The 17,023-nt window shown below is 29.9% G+C and overlaps 1 protein-coding gene across 3 annotated transcripts in view; it reads left to right on the top strand.

Moving 5' to 3' along the window:
- LOC107448326 (E3 ubiquitin-protein ligase UHRF1) overlaps nt 1–17,023 on the top strand; it is a 41,496-nt gene that overhangs the window by 19,377 nt on the left and 5,096 nt on the right. For all 3 annotated transcript variants that reach the window (XR_011636977.1, XM_016063476.3, XM_043052162.1), the window contains exons 10-14: nt 625–729; nt 3,641–3,747; nt 7,953–8,112; nt 9,498–9,635; nt 12,697–12,781. Coding sequence is in view for 2 of the 3 variants with exons in the window: in XM_016063476.3 (XP_015918962.1) it covers nt 625–729; nt 3,641–3,747; nt 7,953–8,112; nt 9,498–9,635; nt 12,697–12,781 (595 nt within the window). In the remaining variant the exon portion in view is untranslated. The remainder of the gene's footprint in view (nt 1–624; nt 730–3,640; nt 3,748–7,952; nt 8,113–9,497; nt 9,636–12,696; nt 12,782–17,023) is intronic.

The following is a 17,023-nucleotide window of genomic DNA, read 5'->3' as shown; positions in this document are numbered from 1 at the left end:
GATTTTGTGTGGCATTTTTTTATCATTTATTTATGAAAATGAAAACCCTTTTAAAATTCCAACTTTGAAACAAAAAATTATAATAAATTTTTTCCTTGTGTAAGTTAATCTGAACTGCAAGTATAATTTACAGAAAACAAAATTTATTATCTGAACAATCTTTCAAATATTCTTTTTTTGATGTTAAATTAATTTAATCTTAAAAATAGATTTTCTTATTCTATTTAACTTCCTTTTTAATATATTTTAAAATTTTAATAATCACATTATTTAACTTGTTGCATGTAAATTACCCTTATAATAATTAATGATTAATCAATTAATAAAATAAATTTTTACATTTATAAGCTATACAAATGTAATAAATGAGAATTTAAGTTTTTAAAAATATTTTGGCGTTATGATTCCTATTATTTGAATCTTAAACACTTCATATCACTCTTTATAAATTGTAATATTGTTATAAAAATTTCTTAGTATAAGACATAAGTTTTTATTTATTTCTGAAAAATGACTTTTTAAAAAAATAAGTGGACACAGTTAGATAGTTTTTATTTATTTAAAAGAAATCAACTATGCATTATCTTTTTCTTATAATAGAGGAAATAAAATGTTTTTTTGCAGGTTTCTGAAAGTGGCGTGCATCGTCCTCCTGTTGCTGGTATCCATGGTCGGGACAAAGAAGGTGCCTACTCCATTGTTCTCTCTGGGGGTTATGAAGATGACCTTGTGAGTGAAAACTTAATTTGGTACATTTCTGAAGCTAAACAAAAATTATCTATTTTCTATTCCAATGGCAGATATAAGTGTTTTGTACTGTTTGTCTAAGATAGGTACTCTGCCAGACATTCGTCTGGAGCTGTGGCGGTGACTATGGTAACGAGGTATGATTATTTTAAGCAGGGGTGCGGGTCCCTCTTTAGGACTGGTTTCGGCCAGAGAAAAGGAGACCTCTTACTTCAGTCTATTGCGTTAGCCCTAGAGTGAAGAGAAATGAGAATTCGCGCCTGAAACATTGTTTAGAGAGTTTGATTCCTTTTTTTTTAAATCTTTTCTCTTTTTCAAAAGCTTCTGTTTTAGAAAAAAATTTCAATAAATTTATTTACATAGTAAATTTTTTTTTTTTTTTTTCCTCCTTTAACTTTTTTGAATTTTGAGAAATGCCTTTTAAATTTAAAAAAAGGTGAAATTTTAAAATCACAAGCATGTAAAATTGTGCACAATGTATTTGAGTTTTTTGCTAAGGAAAAAGCCCTTAAATTGCCTCTCCATTAACTATCTCAAGGAGCATATCTGACTACTGGAGTGTCAGGCTTCACACTTAGAAAAATAAAAAGAGAAGTTTCTTGTTTAGGCAAAGAAGGAGTGTTGCGCACTCCTGGAAAATTACTGTTGTACAATGTTTTATTAATAAATAACTCATCTATACATTTATCATACATCGTAAATTGGTTATTAAGAAAGAAAAAAATTACTAATAAAAAACTGTTAGAATTATTTTTTTAATAAATAGTAAGAAAAACTATACAGGTTACATTTAAATACGAGTTCGAAAACGTAATTTAAGCAAAAGTGTAATTTCAGGTTTGATGGGTGCTGATAAAAATCATCGTTGATGGTTTTAGATTTCATTAGATAGTTGTGGTAACTTGCTTTCAGTTTCAAAAATAAAAAATAAAAACAGAGATATTTAATATTTCTCCGACACAGATAACGTGAACTATTTCTATTTTCTGCAAAAATTTTATCTCCTTTCAAAATCAGAGTTGATAAGTTTAAGCGCTTCACTTTTTCCAGAAAATTCAAATAACAAAAGAAATTAACTGCTTTAAAAAATTTGCAAGTTTAGAAATTAAACCATCTAACAGTCAATGAACATTCATAATAAATAACGTAAAATTAAAAAGCAACATTAAAAAAACCTGCACTACCCTTAATGTTAGAATTTGTTCACTTTTTTTCCTTTGTATTTAAAAAAATAGCAACCGAATGAGTAAAGATAATCATTTTAAGTAAGAAAGAAATATCCATGCGAATCTTAAAAAAGTTCTTGAATCAGATTAAACAAGTCTCCTACTGGTGGCTGAGTCAGCCAATCTGGTATACTTCCCATACAAGCTATCATCGAAGCTACCCTCCCTTAAATGCCCTCTTATTGTTTCCATAGCACCAGACTGCCTATCTTAGACAAACAGTTATATATTTTAATTTAAAGAATAAGGTATAACTTTAAAGTTCAATAATAAAATTTAGCTCACTAGTTATGTAAATCAGGAAAATTCGTCAAAATCAGTCTTGAAAAGTGAATGAATTATTTTCTGAATGTTTGCAGCCACTTTAATGTACTTGCTTATCAATATCTTTTAATGTTCTTGTGCTTTGTTACATTTTTTTTAGAATCTCCTTTCATGATTATTTATTGCTTCTATGATATTGTTGCACAAAATAAACCTAAAGACATATTGCATAACTTTTGAATTTAAAAGACGTAAATTTTTAATATGATTTTACTCAATTTAGAATTAGAAGTCATTCAATTTTTTTGTTATAGCAACTAAGTAAAGCAGAATTAGTGCTTTATGATTAATGCTGATTAATTTTTTAGTCCTATATTAAAGATTAAAACGCAAAGTAAGCAATAAACGTAACATTAAAGGGGGAAAGAATTTTAGGTAAAAGGATAAACAATTATTCAAAATTTCTCAACTAAAATTAATTAACTATTAAAAAAAATCAACATTGAAAAGATATGATCTTGTCATATTCATTATATATATTATCTACTGCAGAGTTCTCCCTAGGAATAAAAAATGGCAGGGCGCTTCCTCCCAGAAAAAGGCACTTAAGAGTTTTGAAAAGCACTTAATACCACAAAAATTTATCGAAATGTGTAATATTATGTAACAACTAAATTTAATTCTCCACAATTTTTAAATTACCCTTTTACTTTATTTTATGCGGATTTAAAAAGTAATTCTCACTCATTATCAAGAAAAGAGAAACATTTATAGTTTCTAAAAACTAATTGAAGGCATGCTAAAAAAACAATCACTGTGCAGATTTTTTTTCTTCCAAAAAATGTTTTTTTAAAAATTTTTTATTGATAAACAACTTGAAAGCTTTTTTCTGTAATTCCAACTGAAAATTATAAGAAAAAGATTATTTAAAGATGTCTTCTTTTTTTCTTTTAAAAAAAAAAAAAAAAAAAGAAGTATTTGAAAAATTATTTTGAAATTGAAAATCGCTTAAAAAATTTAACCAGTTGAGAATAATTCTGAGAAAATGAATGCTTGTAATAGTTATCAGAACTAAACTTATAAGCACAGATAATTTTACCAGTGTGTAAATATTATTTAAATAATGAATAAATTTTTTTAAAAAAATTGAATGTGAATAAAAAAGGCAGTGTTTTTAAGCAATGGCGGCTTATTTTTACAAAGAGGGCGTGCAAGGCGGGCCGCCCTTCTGAAAACGTTTAGGGAGAGAACTGTATATTGGTAACTTCTGACCTTGTATATTGTTTTAAATATAAAATGACATATTTTTGTATGTCATTTATAATATATATATATGACTAAAAATGTTCTACTAGAATCTTAACTTTCAGGAAGATTAAAATATTAATGTGTGCGTTTTTCAGGATGAAGGAGAGGAATTCAAATATACAGGAAGTGGAGGCAGAGACTTATCTGGTAATAAACGCTGTGCTGAACAATCCTGTGACCAAACTCTTACTCGCATGAATAAGTAAGTGACTTATTATAGATTTTTAATTACGTTCATTACTTTTTGCTAACTATGCTTTACTTACTCTAAACTTTTTATTGTATGTGTAGAGATTGTTGCAGATGTGTACAGGGTAACAAAAAAGTATAGGGATCACTTTTGTGGTTATCTACCACTAAAGTTTTAAAACCTTTTTACATATATAGCTTACTGATCTAAAGCTCTGCTATTAAACTTTCAATTGCAATACTATTTCATGAAATCACAAAAATGCCTTTGAAGAAATTTGACAAAAAGCTAATTGGTCAAGTACAAGCATTTTTAGAACTTCGCTGGAGCCACAGGATTATACAAACTCATTTTAAAAAGAAAGGTATTGCGATTTCACTCAGCCATATCAGTCGCATCAAGAATTCAAAACTCGGATCGATGCAAAATAATGCAAAACCAAACAGAAGTGGGCGGCCAAGCAAATTGAAGAAATCAGATTTGCAGAAGCTTGATAAGGTGACATCAAAACCGGATCCACCAATACGGGCAAGCATGGCTAAAGCTCTTAACGTGAGTCAGCAAGTTGTAAGCTATCAACTAAAACAAAAGTTGAAGAAAAAATGCCATAAAAAACCTAAATGTCATAATTTAAGTGAGAGATCGGTGCAGATTAGGAGGCAACGTTCATGGCCCCTCTACAAGCTTTTCCGTAAGGACAGATGGCGAAAGTTCATTACAACTGATGAAGCTCGGATCTATCTATCTAATACCAATGCTAAATCTAAAGTTCAATATCTTAGTCGCGGGCAGAACAGATGAGACTTCACACCATCAACCACGGTGCCTCATCCCAAAGGCGTAATGGTTTGGATGGGCATATCCGCCCATGGTGTGACCAAACCTCGGTTTGTGAAACCTGGGGCTAAAATAAATTCTGAGTATTATATACGGAAGATATTAAAACCCTTTCTTAAGGATGATTACTGCAGATTGCACCCTAATGGTGATGCTGTGTTCCATCAGGACTCTGCCCCATCGCATGCATGTAAGGTCACCCAGAAATTCCCAACAGATCAGCAAGTGCAATTCCTAAGACTAGAACAATGGATTCCAAACAGTCCTGATGCTGCACCATGCGACTATTTCCTAATTTCTACATTGAGAGGCCTTCAAAGAGCTATTTGAGAAGAGGTGAAGAAAATCCTCCAGGAAATCATTTTGCGGGCTTTAAAATCATGGCAGAAGCGTTGTAGACAAATCTATTATGCCGGTGGTTGACATATTGAGAAGCATCGCTGAATTTATGTAATAAATTTTGGAAATATAAACATTCAAAAATAATCCCTATATTTTTTTGTTACCCTGTATACTCACTGATTATACTATTGTACTTGTCAAGTAAATTGATAATTGGTAGAATTCCAGTTTTTCAGTTCCTATTTATAACTTGGTTTTGTGAATCAGGTGACAGAAATTTAATTCACTTTCTAATTAGCTAAAGCTGCTAAATTTCTAATGGAACTCTGTGTCTAGTTATAATACAAGTTGATTCTTGCTTACTTATAGCCTCGTTAATATCAGATAAAATTTGTCAACTGGAGATCTGTTTAGGAGTGAAATACACTTTTTTTAAAAAAAAATTTTCATTGCACAAGCAGAATTTATCTCCAAAAAAAAAAAAAAAAAAAATATTACCTATCCAAGTTTAAACTACTTTCAGCCTAGTTGAAGTATTTAAAACTGAACAAGAGCTTTTTACTAACAGTACAAATTGCAAAGAAAAAATTACTGCTAATTTATAAATTATTGAATGCTTTTTTTAGCCATTATTCTTAAGTAAATCAACAAACACACTTGCATACTTAAAAATTATAAAATTTTTATTGCATTGTTATTTTAACACACAAATGTTGAATCACTTATTAGAGTGATTAACTTTTAATTATTTGTTAATTTTGCCCATTATCATCTTAGTTTTTGAAAATCACTATTCTTTTTCTAGCTTTCCTATTTCGAATTGTAACTTTGAGTAATCACTTTTTGACGCAACAATGTGCAATGATTCTATCCAAAATCCATGTGGTCATTACTTTTATGTACAAAAGTCAAGCATACTTTTGAACTGGACATACTCTTAACCTTTGCTTACAACCGTGTACTTTAAAAACTGTATCTACATTATACACAATTTGCATATTTGAGTAATTACTTTTTGCAGTTATTTTATCTGAGATCCACTTAATTTTGCCATTTTTAAATTTTTTTTTAGTTATTTCTACAAATTTAGACATTTATTAAAATACTGATGTTATGAGGCCCTAAATTTTAAATACGGAGGAAAATACAAATATATATTTCAGGAATTTTAATCTTTTTGTAACCAATTTCCAGAGGACTCAAATATACGAGGGTTGCTATTTCTGGCCTTGGCAACAGTAAGTGTTGCTAGGCGACCGCAGACGATTTTAATCGAATGTTTGATATTTTTAAACATAAATTCATCAGACGATTTAATCATTATAGCTTCATTTGTGTTGTTGACAGTAAATTGAAAAGTTCTTCTCTTTCAAAAAATGGAATTGAATCGTGAACATTTTCGTGCCATTATTTTTCATAACTTTCGACATGGATTGTCAAGACAAGAGTGCTTCGATGAACTTAATTCTTTTTTCCGCGATAAAGCGCCATCCTACAGCACTGTAAAAAATTGGTATAACGAATTTAATCGTGGTCGATGTTCGATCCAGGACGAGTCCCGTGCAGGTCGTCCAAAATCCGTTGTTGTGCCAGAAAAGATCGATGCTGTGCGTGAACTGATAAAGCAAGATCGTCATGTGACATACCGTGAGATAGAGGCGTCTTTGGACATTAGTATGACTAGCATCAATAAAATATTGCATGAACATTTGAGCGTAAAAAAAATTTGTTCGCGTTGGATCCCGCATAATCTGACAAACGCTCAAAAAAAGGCTCGTGTCGATTGGTGCAAGGAAATGTTGGAAAAATACGTTCAAGGTACATCAAAGGCTGTGTATAACATCTACACAGGTGACGAATCATGGATCTATGCATATGAGCCGGAAACAAAACAGCAATCAACTGTATGGGTCTTCCAAGACGAGGCAAAACCAACAAAAGTTGTTCGAGGAAGAAGCACATCGAAACAAATGATTGCCTGTTTCTTCGGCATTAACGGTCATGTGGCAACAGTGGCGTTAGAGCAACGCAGGACGGTCAATTCTGAATGGTACACGACCATTTGTTTGCCAGAAGTCATCGGAGAAATTCGAAAAAAGCAGAAGAACAGGCGAATCATTCTTCATCATGACAATGCGAGCTCTCACACATCGACTCAAACAAAGGCATTTCTGACGGAGCGAAAGATCGAACTGATGGGTCATCCGCCGTACAGCCCTGATTTGGCACCCAATGACTTCTTCTTATTCCCACACATCAAAAATAAATTACGTGGACAACGATTTTCGACCCCCGAAGAAGCGGTTGATGCATTCAAAACGCATGTTTTGGAGTTACCTCAATCGGACTGGAAAAAGTGCTTTGAAAATTGGTTCAAACGCATGCAAAAGTGTATCGATCATCATGGAGAATATTTTGAAAAACAATAAAACCAATTTCGATCCTACTTATTTGTTTTTTCATTATTAGGCCAGAAATATAAATAGCAACCCTCGTATATATGTATTTTTCTTTAGGTTGATAAACTGTTTTTGTTTAAAAATGTGAAATTTTTCATTGAAACAAAAGAGCCTTTATTTTATTGGTGTCTTAAAAACTTATTTTTATTTGCTTCCTTATTTAATTAATTTATTATTATATGTATTTATTTTTTAAAATTATGATTTTAGAAAATGTCAAACAGAAATATGAATAGTAACTAATATATATAGAGAGAAAATCAATTCAAATCTACTTTGTCAATTACAAGCCTACTATTGTAGTCAATTTAAATCAAATGAATTGGTAGAGTAATCTAGTTTTTGTATTTTATTTTGCTTTATTAATTATTATAGCATCGAAAGTTATCTACATGGGTAATAGTTCATGCATTGTATAACAGTTAGTGTTAAATTTCTATTTTCTAAAATCCCATGGAATTTTTAATTTTTTATTATTTTTCCATTTCCTAAGAGTGTTAATCTTTGGTTCATTTTGTGATTTGCATGTCCTGTGAAAGAAAATATTGTATTTAGTGTATCTTTATGCCTTTTTCTCAGGGCTTTAGCTTTGAATTGTAATGCCAAACTGAACAAAGATGGAGCAGAAGCTGAAGATTGGAAGGGTGGAAAACCTGTCCGTGTAGTGCGCAATTGTAAAGGAAGTAAACATTCTAAATATGCTCCCACAGAAGGCAATCGATATGATGGAATTTATAAAGTAAATCTACCTTACCAATTCAATACTTGCTTTTAAATGTTTTGATCTTAACAATTTAAATGTTTCCCCTGAAAATTAAATTATTGTTGCATTATACTAAACATGATTTAAATTCTAGATTTAGATTTTTTGTGAGAAATATGATAGATAGGGCTGATTGTGCTCCGTAAAAAATCCGGATTTCCAGAATTTTCGCTAAGAGTGATCCGGAAGTTTCCGGAGATCAAAGGTCCAGGCGTTTAAAAAAATCATTGATCACAGAAGTTTCCGGAAATCAAATTTCAAAGGTGGAACTTAAAAACACAGTTTATTTTATTTGTTTGTAAGGGAGAGCCAGAGAGATACTTTATAAGCTTATGTTCATGATTAATATAAATTTTTTATCAGTAAATAGTTGTTATAATCATAAACTCCAAAAAAAAAAAGAAAAAAAAAAGACATTTGTAAATTTTAATTACTTCTCCCGGTCATCATATTTATGTGTAAAATTTTAAATATATTTTAAGTAAATTAAGAAATATTGAGAAAAAGAAAAAAAAAATTGTTTAAGTTTTTTTCTAATTTTTCAATTCAAACTTTTTTTTTTTACTTAAGAAATTTTCCGGAATTTTGACTTGGGCTCACAATCACCCCTGATTAGAGTTAAATGATCTATTGCAGTGATCTGAAGTAGTACACTGCAATAGTGTAGTCACTACTTTTTTTTCGTAGTTTGTAGTGTAATTTTTGTGCTACTTTTTATAAAAATTAAAAAAAAAGTAATGTAGTGAGTTGAGTAATGACATACAAAAAAAAAAACTTAGTTTCCAATTAGTAGTTAACAATTCCTCGCAGCTACGTTTAACATTAATTTAGAAAAGAAAACAGTCTTAAAGGAACGAATTTGATGGGTACAAATCTTCGCGGGTCTGTCAATGGATACAATGAAAGTGACCCTATGGCTGCAGTTGAGCATTAACAAAAATTACATATTTAAAATCGCATATAACTCATATTTAAACTAGCCATTACAAAAAAATAGATAATTAATCACTTTGTTCACATTTTAACATGCAAATGCAAACTTGTGAGACATTGATGTCATTTCAAAGGAAGAAAACGCATTTTCAATGTACTTAATTTCTTAGAGGAAATAAAAAAGCGTTGAACAATTAAAGAATTGCAAATATTTGATAATTTCACACTTCTTAAATTAGATATTCCCTGTCTAAAAAAGAATAAGCTAAAGGTTAAATGAGCAAATTCGAAAAAAAAATGTTTTGGGATATTAAGATAAGAAGATTTTTAAAATTTTGAATTGTTTCTTTTTGAGCTTTTCAGATTAACATTCTAAGATATTGCAAGTAGTGGCTCATTCCTAAGAATATATTTTCCCCAAATTTTAGATTGTAAAATATTGGCAAGAAAAAGGAAAATCTGGATATCTTGTCTGGAGGTACTTACTCAGAAGGGATGATCCCATCCCTGCTCCTTGGACAAAGGCTGGAAAGAAGAGATCCCTGGAATTAGGCTTAGAAATGCAGGTAGTTATTTTAACCCTGATACTTACTCTGTAGTTGATGATTAGATTTATAAACAATGTTTTAAAAATGAACCTATTTTTTTATGTTCAGAAAAAACTATCTTTAGATAAATGTTCTTAATTTATAGATAAGTTAAAAAAAAAAAAAATTGTGTTTGAAAATATTAAAGGGATTAGAGGAATTAGGCTTAAAATCGCTTTCAAATACTCTAATCTCGTTAACTTAAATTACTTTAACATTGACAGTGTTTTAAGACTGGCCTAATTTGCTTAATTCATTGTTTTTAAAATAATGTAGCTTAAAAGAAATATTATTTCATTTTTTTATTATTAAATTAAAGATAATTGAAAAAAATAGTGTTTGCATTTTTTGAAAATGTTGTCTACTTCCCGAAAAGCCAGTTGTCTGTTAAACGAATATTTAGTTGTCTAGGGTTAATCTATTCATGTATGCAATTTTAAATTGTAATTTTTTCTTTGTTCATGGAAAGTTTTATTTTCTTGCTACTGACATACATGTAAAAATTGAAACCTTCCAAATTTTATAATTTTAAAAGCCTGTCTTATTACAATTATGTTTTTCCCACTTCTGAACTAAATTTCTGTATGGTTTCAATTATTAATTTTTTAGCAAAATTAAAATTACTCTCTCTTTTGAAGAAAAAACATATAGTACATGTTAGAAACTTAATTTCTTTAAATCATCCTTTTAGAAACTTTGAACAATACAAAGCTTAATAGATCAGGGATGAGATTCTTCCGCAGATTCGCGGATTTCCACTTTTTTTCAAATTTTTCCATATTTCCCCGCTAATTTTCGCTGAATTTTTTTTTTATTTATTTATTTTTTTTTTGCACAAGTTAAAATATTTTATGATGAATTTAATTTTCCATGGAACGAAATTATTGAAGTCTTTATTCCTCCCTCTGAAGTTTCTCTAAAAATCATTTCCTTGGGATAAAACTGGTTAACCTTTATACAGGGATGAGAATTTTTTTGTCTTTAGAATTTATACCTTTTTTTTTCAAAAATTCCAATTCTCTAAAAGTTTCGTTTTTTTTTTTTTTAAATATCCCGTTTTTTTNTTTTTTTTTTTTTTTTTTTTTTTTTTTTTTTTTTTTTTACAAATATCTCCCTTTTTGTTAAAAAATTCAGTCGTTGAAGTAAAATAATTATATTACTTTACGATTTTCAAATATAAACAGAAAATTCAAACTACGTCCTAGCTTCTAACCCTTCCGCATTTTTACTTATATTAGCTATTTTCTACGATTTCACACACAGAAAATAATATTTTCTGTGTTTTTTATCCGTCGGCTGGATAGCTCGTATTTTCGTAATTCAGACGTCGCTGCTTCTTGTATTCTGGCGTGAAAAAAAATGGAGGTTGATTTGCGGTGAAAATATTTATTTGCTCATTCAGTTAATCTTGTAAATTTTTATTTATTATGTCTAAACAAAAGCAATACAAATAAGCCTTTTAGAAATCCCAAGTCCAGACTCTGCAAATAACTCGATTTTTATTCACTCAATTTTAATATCAATCATCGATTTTCGTATTTACCTGATTTAAAAGTTGCGCATTGCGATTGTTATTTACGCTATTTAAATATCGTACATTATGATTCTTATTTACGAGATTTAAAAATCCAATATTGTGTTTTGTATTTATGCATTTTTAAAATCGCGATTTTTTTATCAAACATCGATTTTCGTATTTACCTGATTTAAAAGTTGAACGTTGCGATTCTTATTCAGGCAATTTAAATATTGTACATTGCGATTCTTATTTACGAGCCTTTAAAACCCTATGTAGCAATTCGTATTCACGCGAGCTTAAAATCCAATGTCGTGATTCGTTTTTGCTGTTGTAATATCGCTCGATTTGAAAATTTAGCATCGTGATCTAAAAATTACGCATCATGATTTGTATTTTCGCATTTTTTAAATTCGATGTAGAGTTTCAAATTCACGTAATTTAAAAGCCTCGTATCGGGATTTATAATCACATGGTTTACAAGTTTAAAAATCGCAATTTTTTTGTCAAATTTTTGTTTATATACATATATATATTTTTCTTCTTGGATTTCCTCTCTTTTACTTTCTGACTACTCTCATCCCTGATAGATAGATAATAAATAATTCTTTAATAATCAATTAATAAAAAAATGCTCCCGCTTTATTACTCATTACCATGTGCTTCTTATAATATTAAGGCAGAGAATTTTTTGATGGAATTTCTCAATTCGTGGTTGTTAATCTAATTCATATTTCTTATTTTCTGGTTGACAAATTTGTATAATTCACTTATTAGCTTTTAAAATTAAATGTGTTAGCAGCCAGAGTTTTGAAATGCTTAAGCATTCCACCAGATAATCATATGTACTTTTTTTAATTGATTTGAAACATACTATTTTATTTGTTTTTTAATTTTAATGACCAAAGTGTTTCTTCCAATGGATTTTTATAAGGTTTTTCTTTTCCTGGCGAACATTTTATTACTGAAGATTCCTTCAATATTACTAAAATCTTATGGCCATATATTTATTTAATAGATTTGTGTGACTTTAAATTAAGATTATGCAAAAAGCGGCTTGGAAGTTTTTATTTTTTTTTCTTTTCCTCCCCCCTTTTTTTGTTCAGTGAGAAAAATAAAGCCAACTTCGAGAGTGGTACTCTTTTGCATCATGAACATGGGACTTAGGCTCCTATTATTTGCAAAACAAAAGCCAAAAGTAAAAACTGAGTTTGTAAAAAAAAAATGATAGTCATTATAAATAAATTTAAAAAAAAGTAGGGATCAACTTCTGGATAAAAGAGGCATTTGATCTAGACTAAATGATGTTATTCATTATAAGTGTTAAAAGAAGTCCATTCAGTGATTTCTTATTACCGTGTTGAAAATTTGTAAACTGGAGAATAAAGAATTTATCAAAATTTTAAGCACGAAAAATCATAAGAATCAAGAATGATGAGAAAATTTAAAACTAATCAGTATTTAATCAAATGTCGACAAGTTTATTCTGTATATCTTTTATTGATCTATTTTTGCATTATTTAGTATCCAGAAGGCTACCTTGAGAAAAATGAAAAGGAAGATGAAGATGGGACAGCCACCAAAACACAAGGGAAAAGAAAACATAGTGGTATTTTATTATTTCTATAATTTCAGTTATACAGTCGAACCCCGCTATAGTGAACCGTCTGCGGACTCAGTAATGTGTCCACTATAACCGATGGTTCACTATATCCAAATTTTTTGCATAAGGCAGTTGAATGATTGAAAATTGGCTTTGCAATTTTGCATAAGTTATTAAAAAATTATTAACTAATTAACAGATAATAAAGCAAAAATTGATGGGAAAAGTAATTACGTCGCTAAATATTAGTTTTATTTTCACTTTTTATGAAAAAAAATTTGTGATTTTTGATTGAACACAATTTGATTTTAAATTAAGTTCATCAATTTTCTTATCTACAATGTGCAAAGAATGCAAGATTTTTACATTTTGAACAAGATTTCGAACCATCTTAACAAAGCATCTTCTATGTTTTCTCTTTCAGCTCCACGCAGTTTTTTCAATGAAACCATGTTTTAGTCATATGCCGCAAGAATTGCACTTCGATTTTTCCAAATTTTTGAAACTGTAGATTTTGACAAGGAAAATTCCTTACACAGTGTCGATTGATTGGTTCCATCATCAATACGCTTTACAATTTTAACTTTGTCCTCTATCTAAAATGCTTTTCTCTTTAAGAGAATTTGCCATTTTCACTGCTTTTGAAATAAAAATCTTGTCTTAAATAGATAATGTAAGAATATGAAGAGAGCAGCTGTAGAATGAGTTAAATTGTTCAATTGTTCCCCTTCTTGATTGTCAAGTGGTGATTTGTAAAGAATATGGTTTGAACAAATAAGAAAATTCCAAAAATTCAGCAGGTGGCCAAGTTAACTAGTTGTAGAGCAAGCTGGGGGAAAAGAGATAAAGCAAGGCTTGTCAGGGAGGGGGGAGTATAAGATAAATTATCTGTTTGACATTTATTACAGTATAGTTAAAAGTGATAAGTATAAAGGAGAGTAATATAACACATTTTATAGGAAAGCATTCATTTTCAGTCCCAACACCTACAAGTTTAAAGATGGAGGACTGAAAAAGATATTTAAAGAAATGAAATTTGAGTCCACTATAACCGAGTTTCCAAGTTCTAAGCTGTTCACTATAAGTGTTACAAATAACATTATTTAAATAGGAATGCGGATGGGACCGCTAAAAAAGTTCACTACATCCGAGTGTTCACTATATCCCAGGTTCACTATAGCGGGGTTCGACTGTATATGTAGATTGTTATTTAAAATTTGAGATTAACTTTTACTGGTGTTAAAATATTTATTTTACAAGAAGTTTCAGTATGAGAATGCAGTTTCACAATCTAGTTGAAAACAAATGGAACTAAAAATTTTAACTTTTGTTGTTGAAACAGTAACTTTCATTAATGTTTAGGGATGTTCTTTAATCATTGAACCATATCCTAGACTAAATTGATGTGTACGTTTTTTCCCGATTTTTCTCAGAACTTGCAGCAAGTTAAGAGGCCATCACTACCCTGGTTTTTTTTTTTTTTTTTTTTTNTTTTTTTTTTTTTTTTTTTTTTTTTTTTTTTTTTTGAAAAATCATAATGCTTTTGTATCTTTCCTATTTAATGTGCTTGCTTTGAGTAATCGCTTTTTGACTAAACAGTGTAAACTATTCCTCATTGAAGTGTAGATATTTTCTAATTTTTCACAAAACTTCAAGTGACTTTAAAGGCCGTCACCGCCCTGGTTTTTTAAATTCGCAAATTACGAAACATTGTAGAATGATTCTACATTAAAGTGTACATATTTTCTGATTTTTCCCAAAACTTGAAGTAAGTTAAGATGCTTCTTTCTTACCCCTTGAACTCAAATGTCTGAGAAGAGAAGGAGAGGGAAACATATAAATATGCTTTTAATCAAATATATTTGATTTTCGCAAATTAAACGATATTGGATATTTACTTTGCAGTATCTTCAAAGCATTTAAATAAAGTGAGTAGCCAAGAAAGTAAGTGCCAAGAAACAAAGTTAAAACTCGATAAGGCACGCATACTTCTTGTGCTACTTTATTGAGGCAAAACTTAGGCCCCAAACTCAGATATACAGCGGACACTAGACACTTTCGAAAGAAAGATCGCCAGAGCCATCTTTATCGAATTCAAGAAAGGGGGTGCTGACAAACCACATATAACTTCGAGCTCTACCGACTCTATAAGCAGCCCCAAATTTCACAAATAATCCGCAGTAATAGGCTGGGGTGGTGGGGTCATCTATGGAGAAGCTCTGAAAATTGCGCCATGAGAATCGTCACCTTTAAGAACGCCCCCTACTAAATGGCTCAACGACATCGAAAAATTTTTGAAAACCCTAAAGAATAGAAATTTAAAGGAAGGATGGATAGGAGGTACTGGCGTTTGTCAGCTGTTGAGACAGCCAAGGCCTGCAAGGGGCTGTGGTAAAAATATTACTGGTATTTTAGTTTAGAATCTTAATCAGGGTTGGCTTTTTGCCGAGAGAAACTGGTTTTTGCCAAGCCAGTGGCAGAAACTGGTTATAACTGGCAAAAACTGGCAGAAATTAAAAAGACGTCTATATTAGTTCTAGTAGTTGCTTAATGATATTTTGTTTAAGTAAACTGAAAAATGTAACTCCTAAACTAAATGTAACTGTAACAAACTTTTTAATTCATTGTTTGTAAATATATATTATTTTGTTTATATTAAATATATAGAGTGCAGTATATCAAATATTTATATAAAACAAATCGGCCCCATTTCCTGAAACTTATTTTTCCAGTCAAGTTTTGAAAACTACCCCAGCTGCTACATGGCGGTCCAGTTTTAAAAAATATGCAATAGATGAAAGTTTCACAAATCTTGCTTGTTCCCTTGGTGGCAATGCCTGCTAGTTCTGCTGGACTTTAGAGAATCTTCTCAAATTTCTCTTTCGGACATAGCAAATTGAGAAATTGTTTAGGTTTAGAAACTGCATCAAAACTTGTCTTTTGTTATAGATTACTGCAGAATGCAGACAATGTAATATTTGATTTTGAATGGTGATAATTTTGTAAATAAATTATACTTTGTTTAACATTTAATTGTTTTTTCTATGAATTATCCATTGTATGTCAATCTCAGTACTTACTTTTATGTCATTTTCTGAATTTCTGCCAGTTTCTGCCACAAATGTGGCAGAAAAAGGTTTTTACCATGCCAGTTTTAACCGGTTTCTACCAGTGGTTTTAACCACTTCGGCAGAAACTTGCCAACCTTGATTTTAATTGTTCCTTTTTCTGAAAAAAATTATACCAATACAAATTATTTAAGTATTATAATAATTAGGACCTTTATTCATATGCATGTTTATTCTTGGAATTTCCAAGAACATGTGATGAAAGAACTCATTCTAAGAAGATAAGGGTAAACATTCCTTTTTCACCTCTTTCAAAAAACCAATTTCTTTTATATCTCAGGACAATAGATTGGAGTGGAAGGTGAGGGTGAGGAGGAAAGGTCACCTTAGATAAGTGCAAATACCATTAAGGCAGATTTGATTAAAAACTGTTCATGTTATACATTAAGTAGGTGTTCATGTTCTCTATAGGAGACAAATTTCTATCTACATTTATGGAGGAAAACAAAAATTTAGACAAATAATCACTTTAGTCTGGTTGTCAGTTTTCTTAGGTAGTCACTTTGACAGAGTCCACTTATTTTATAAGATATTTATTGTTTTGTTATGAAAGCCTTTTTTCACCTCTATGTTATTGAAAAATATATTGCAGTTATTTAAAATGAATTAAATATCTTAGATAACAATTCAAAATTATGAATTTTAAAACACAATAAAATAGATTGTTTCCCCCCTTTTTACTGTGTTATAAGGTAATGTTATGTGACAGAGCTTCTTTGTTCAGCTCATAATATTCAGTATTATTTAATTATAATTAAAACTTATTTAAAATCTCTTTTGGTTTTACCTTTTCTTGACAATTTAGGCTCTAACGACATGATAATTATAAAATTTATAAATACTAAATATCATTGTGTTAAGTTTAAGTAGAAAACAAATATTTCTCACTTAATCAGGGTACGTAGCATTTTTAAAAGGTGCTTATTTTTGATTTATGTTTTTTAAAAGCCCTTAGAGGTCCTTATTTTATTTGAGATTTGTAAAAAGTGCTTAAATTTAAAAAGAGATTTTTTCTGTGTCGTATTGATTGGCTAAAATTACAAAAAAAAAAAAAAAAAAAAAAAAAAAAAAAAAANCATGATTTTCACAATTTTCTCTGCAATATTTATCAGAAACTAGT

The sequence above is a fragment of the Parasteatoda tepidariorum genome, chromosome 6, assembly GCF_043381705.1.
Source record: "Parasteatoda tepidariorum isolate YZ-2023 chromosome 6, CAS_Ptep_4.0, whole genome shotgun sequence".
In the NCBI taxonomy this organism is placed as follows: domain Eukaryota; kingdom Metazoa; phylum Arthropoda; class Arachnida; order Araneae; family Theridiidae; genus Parasteatoda; species Parasteatoda tepidariorum.
This window is presented reverse-complemented; position numbering and strand designations above follow the sequence as displayed.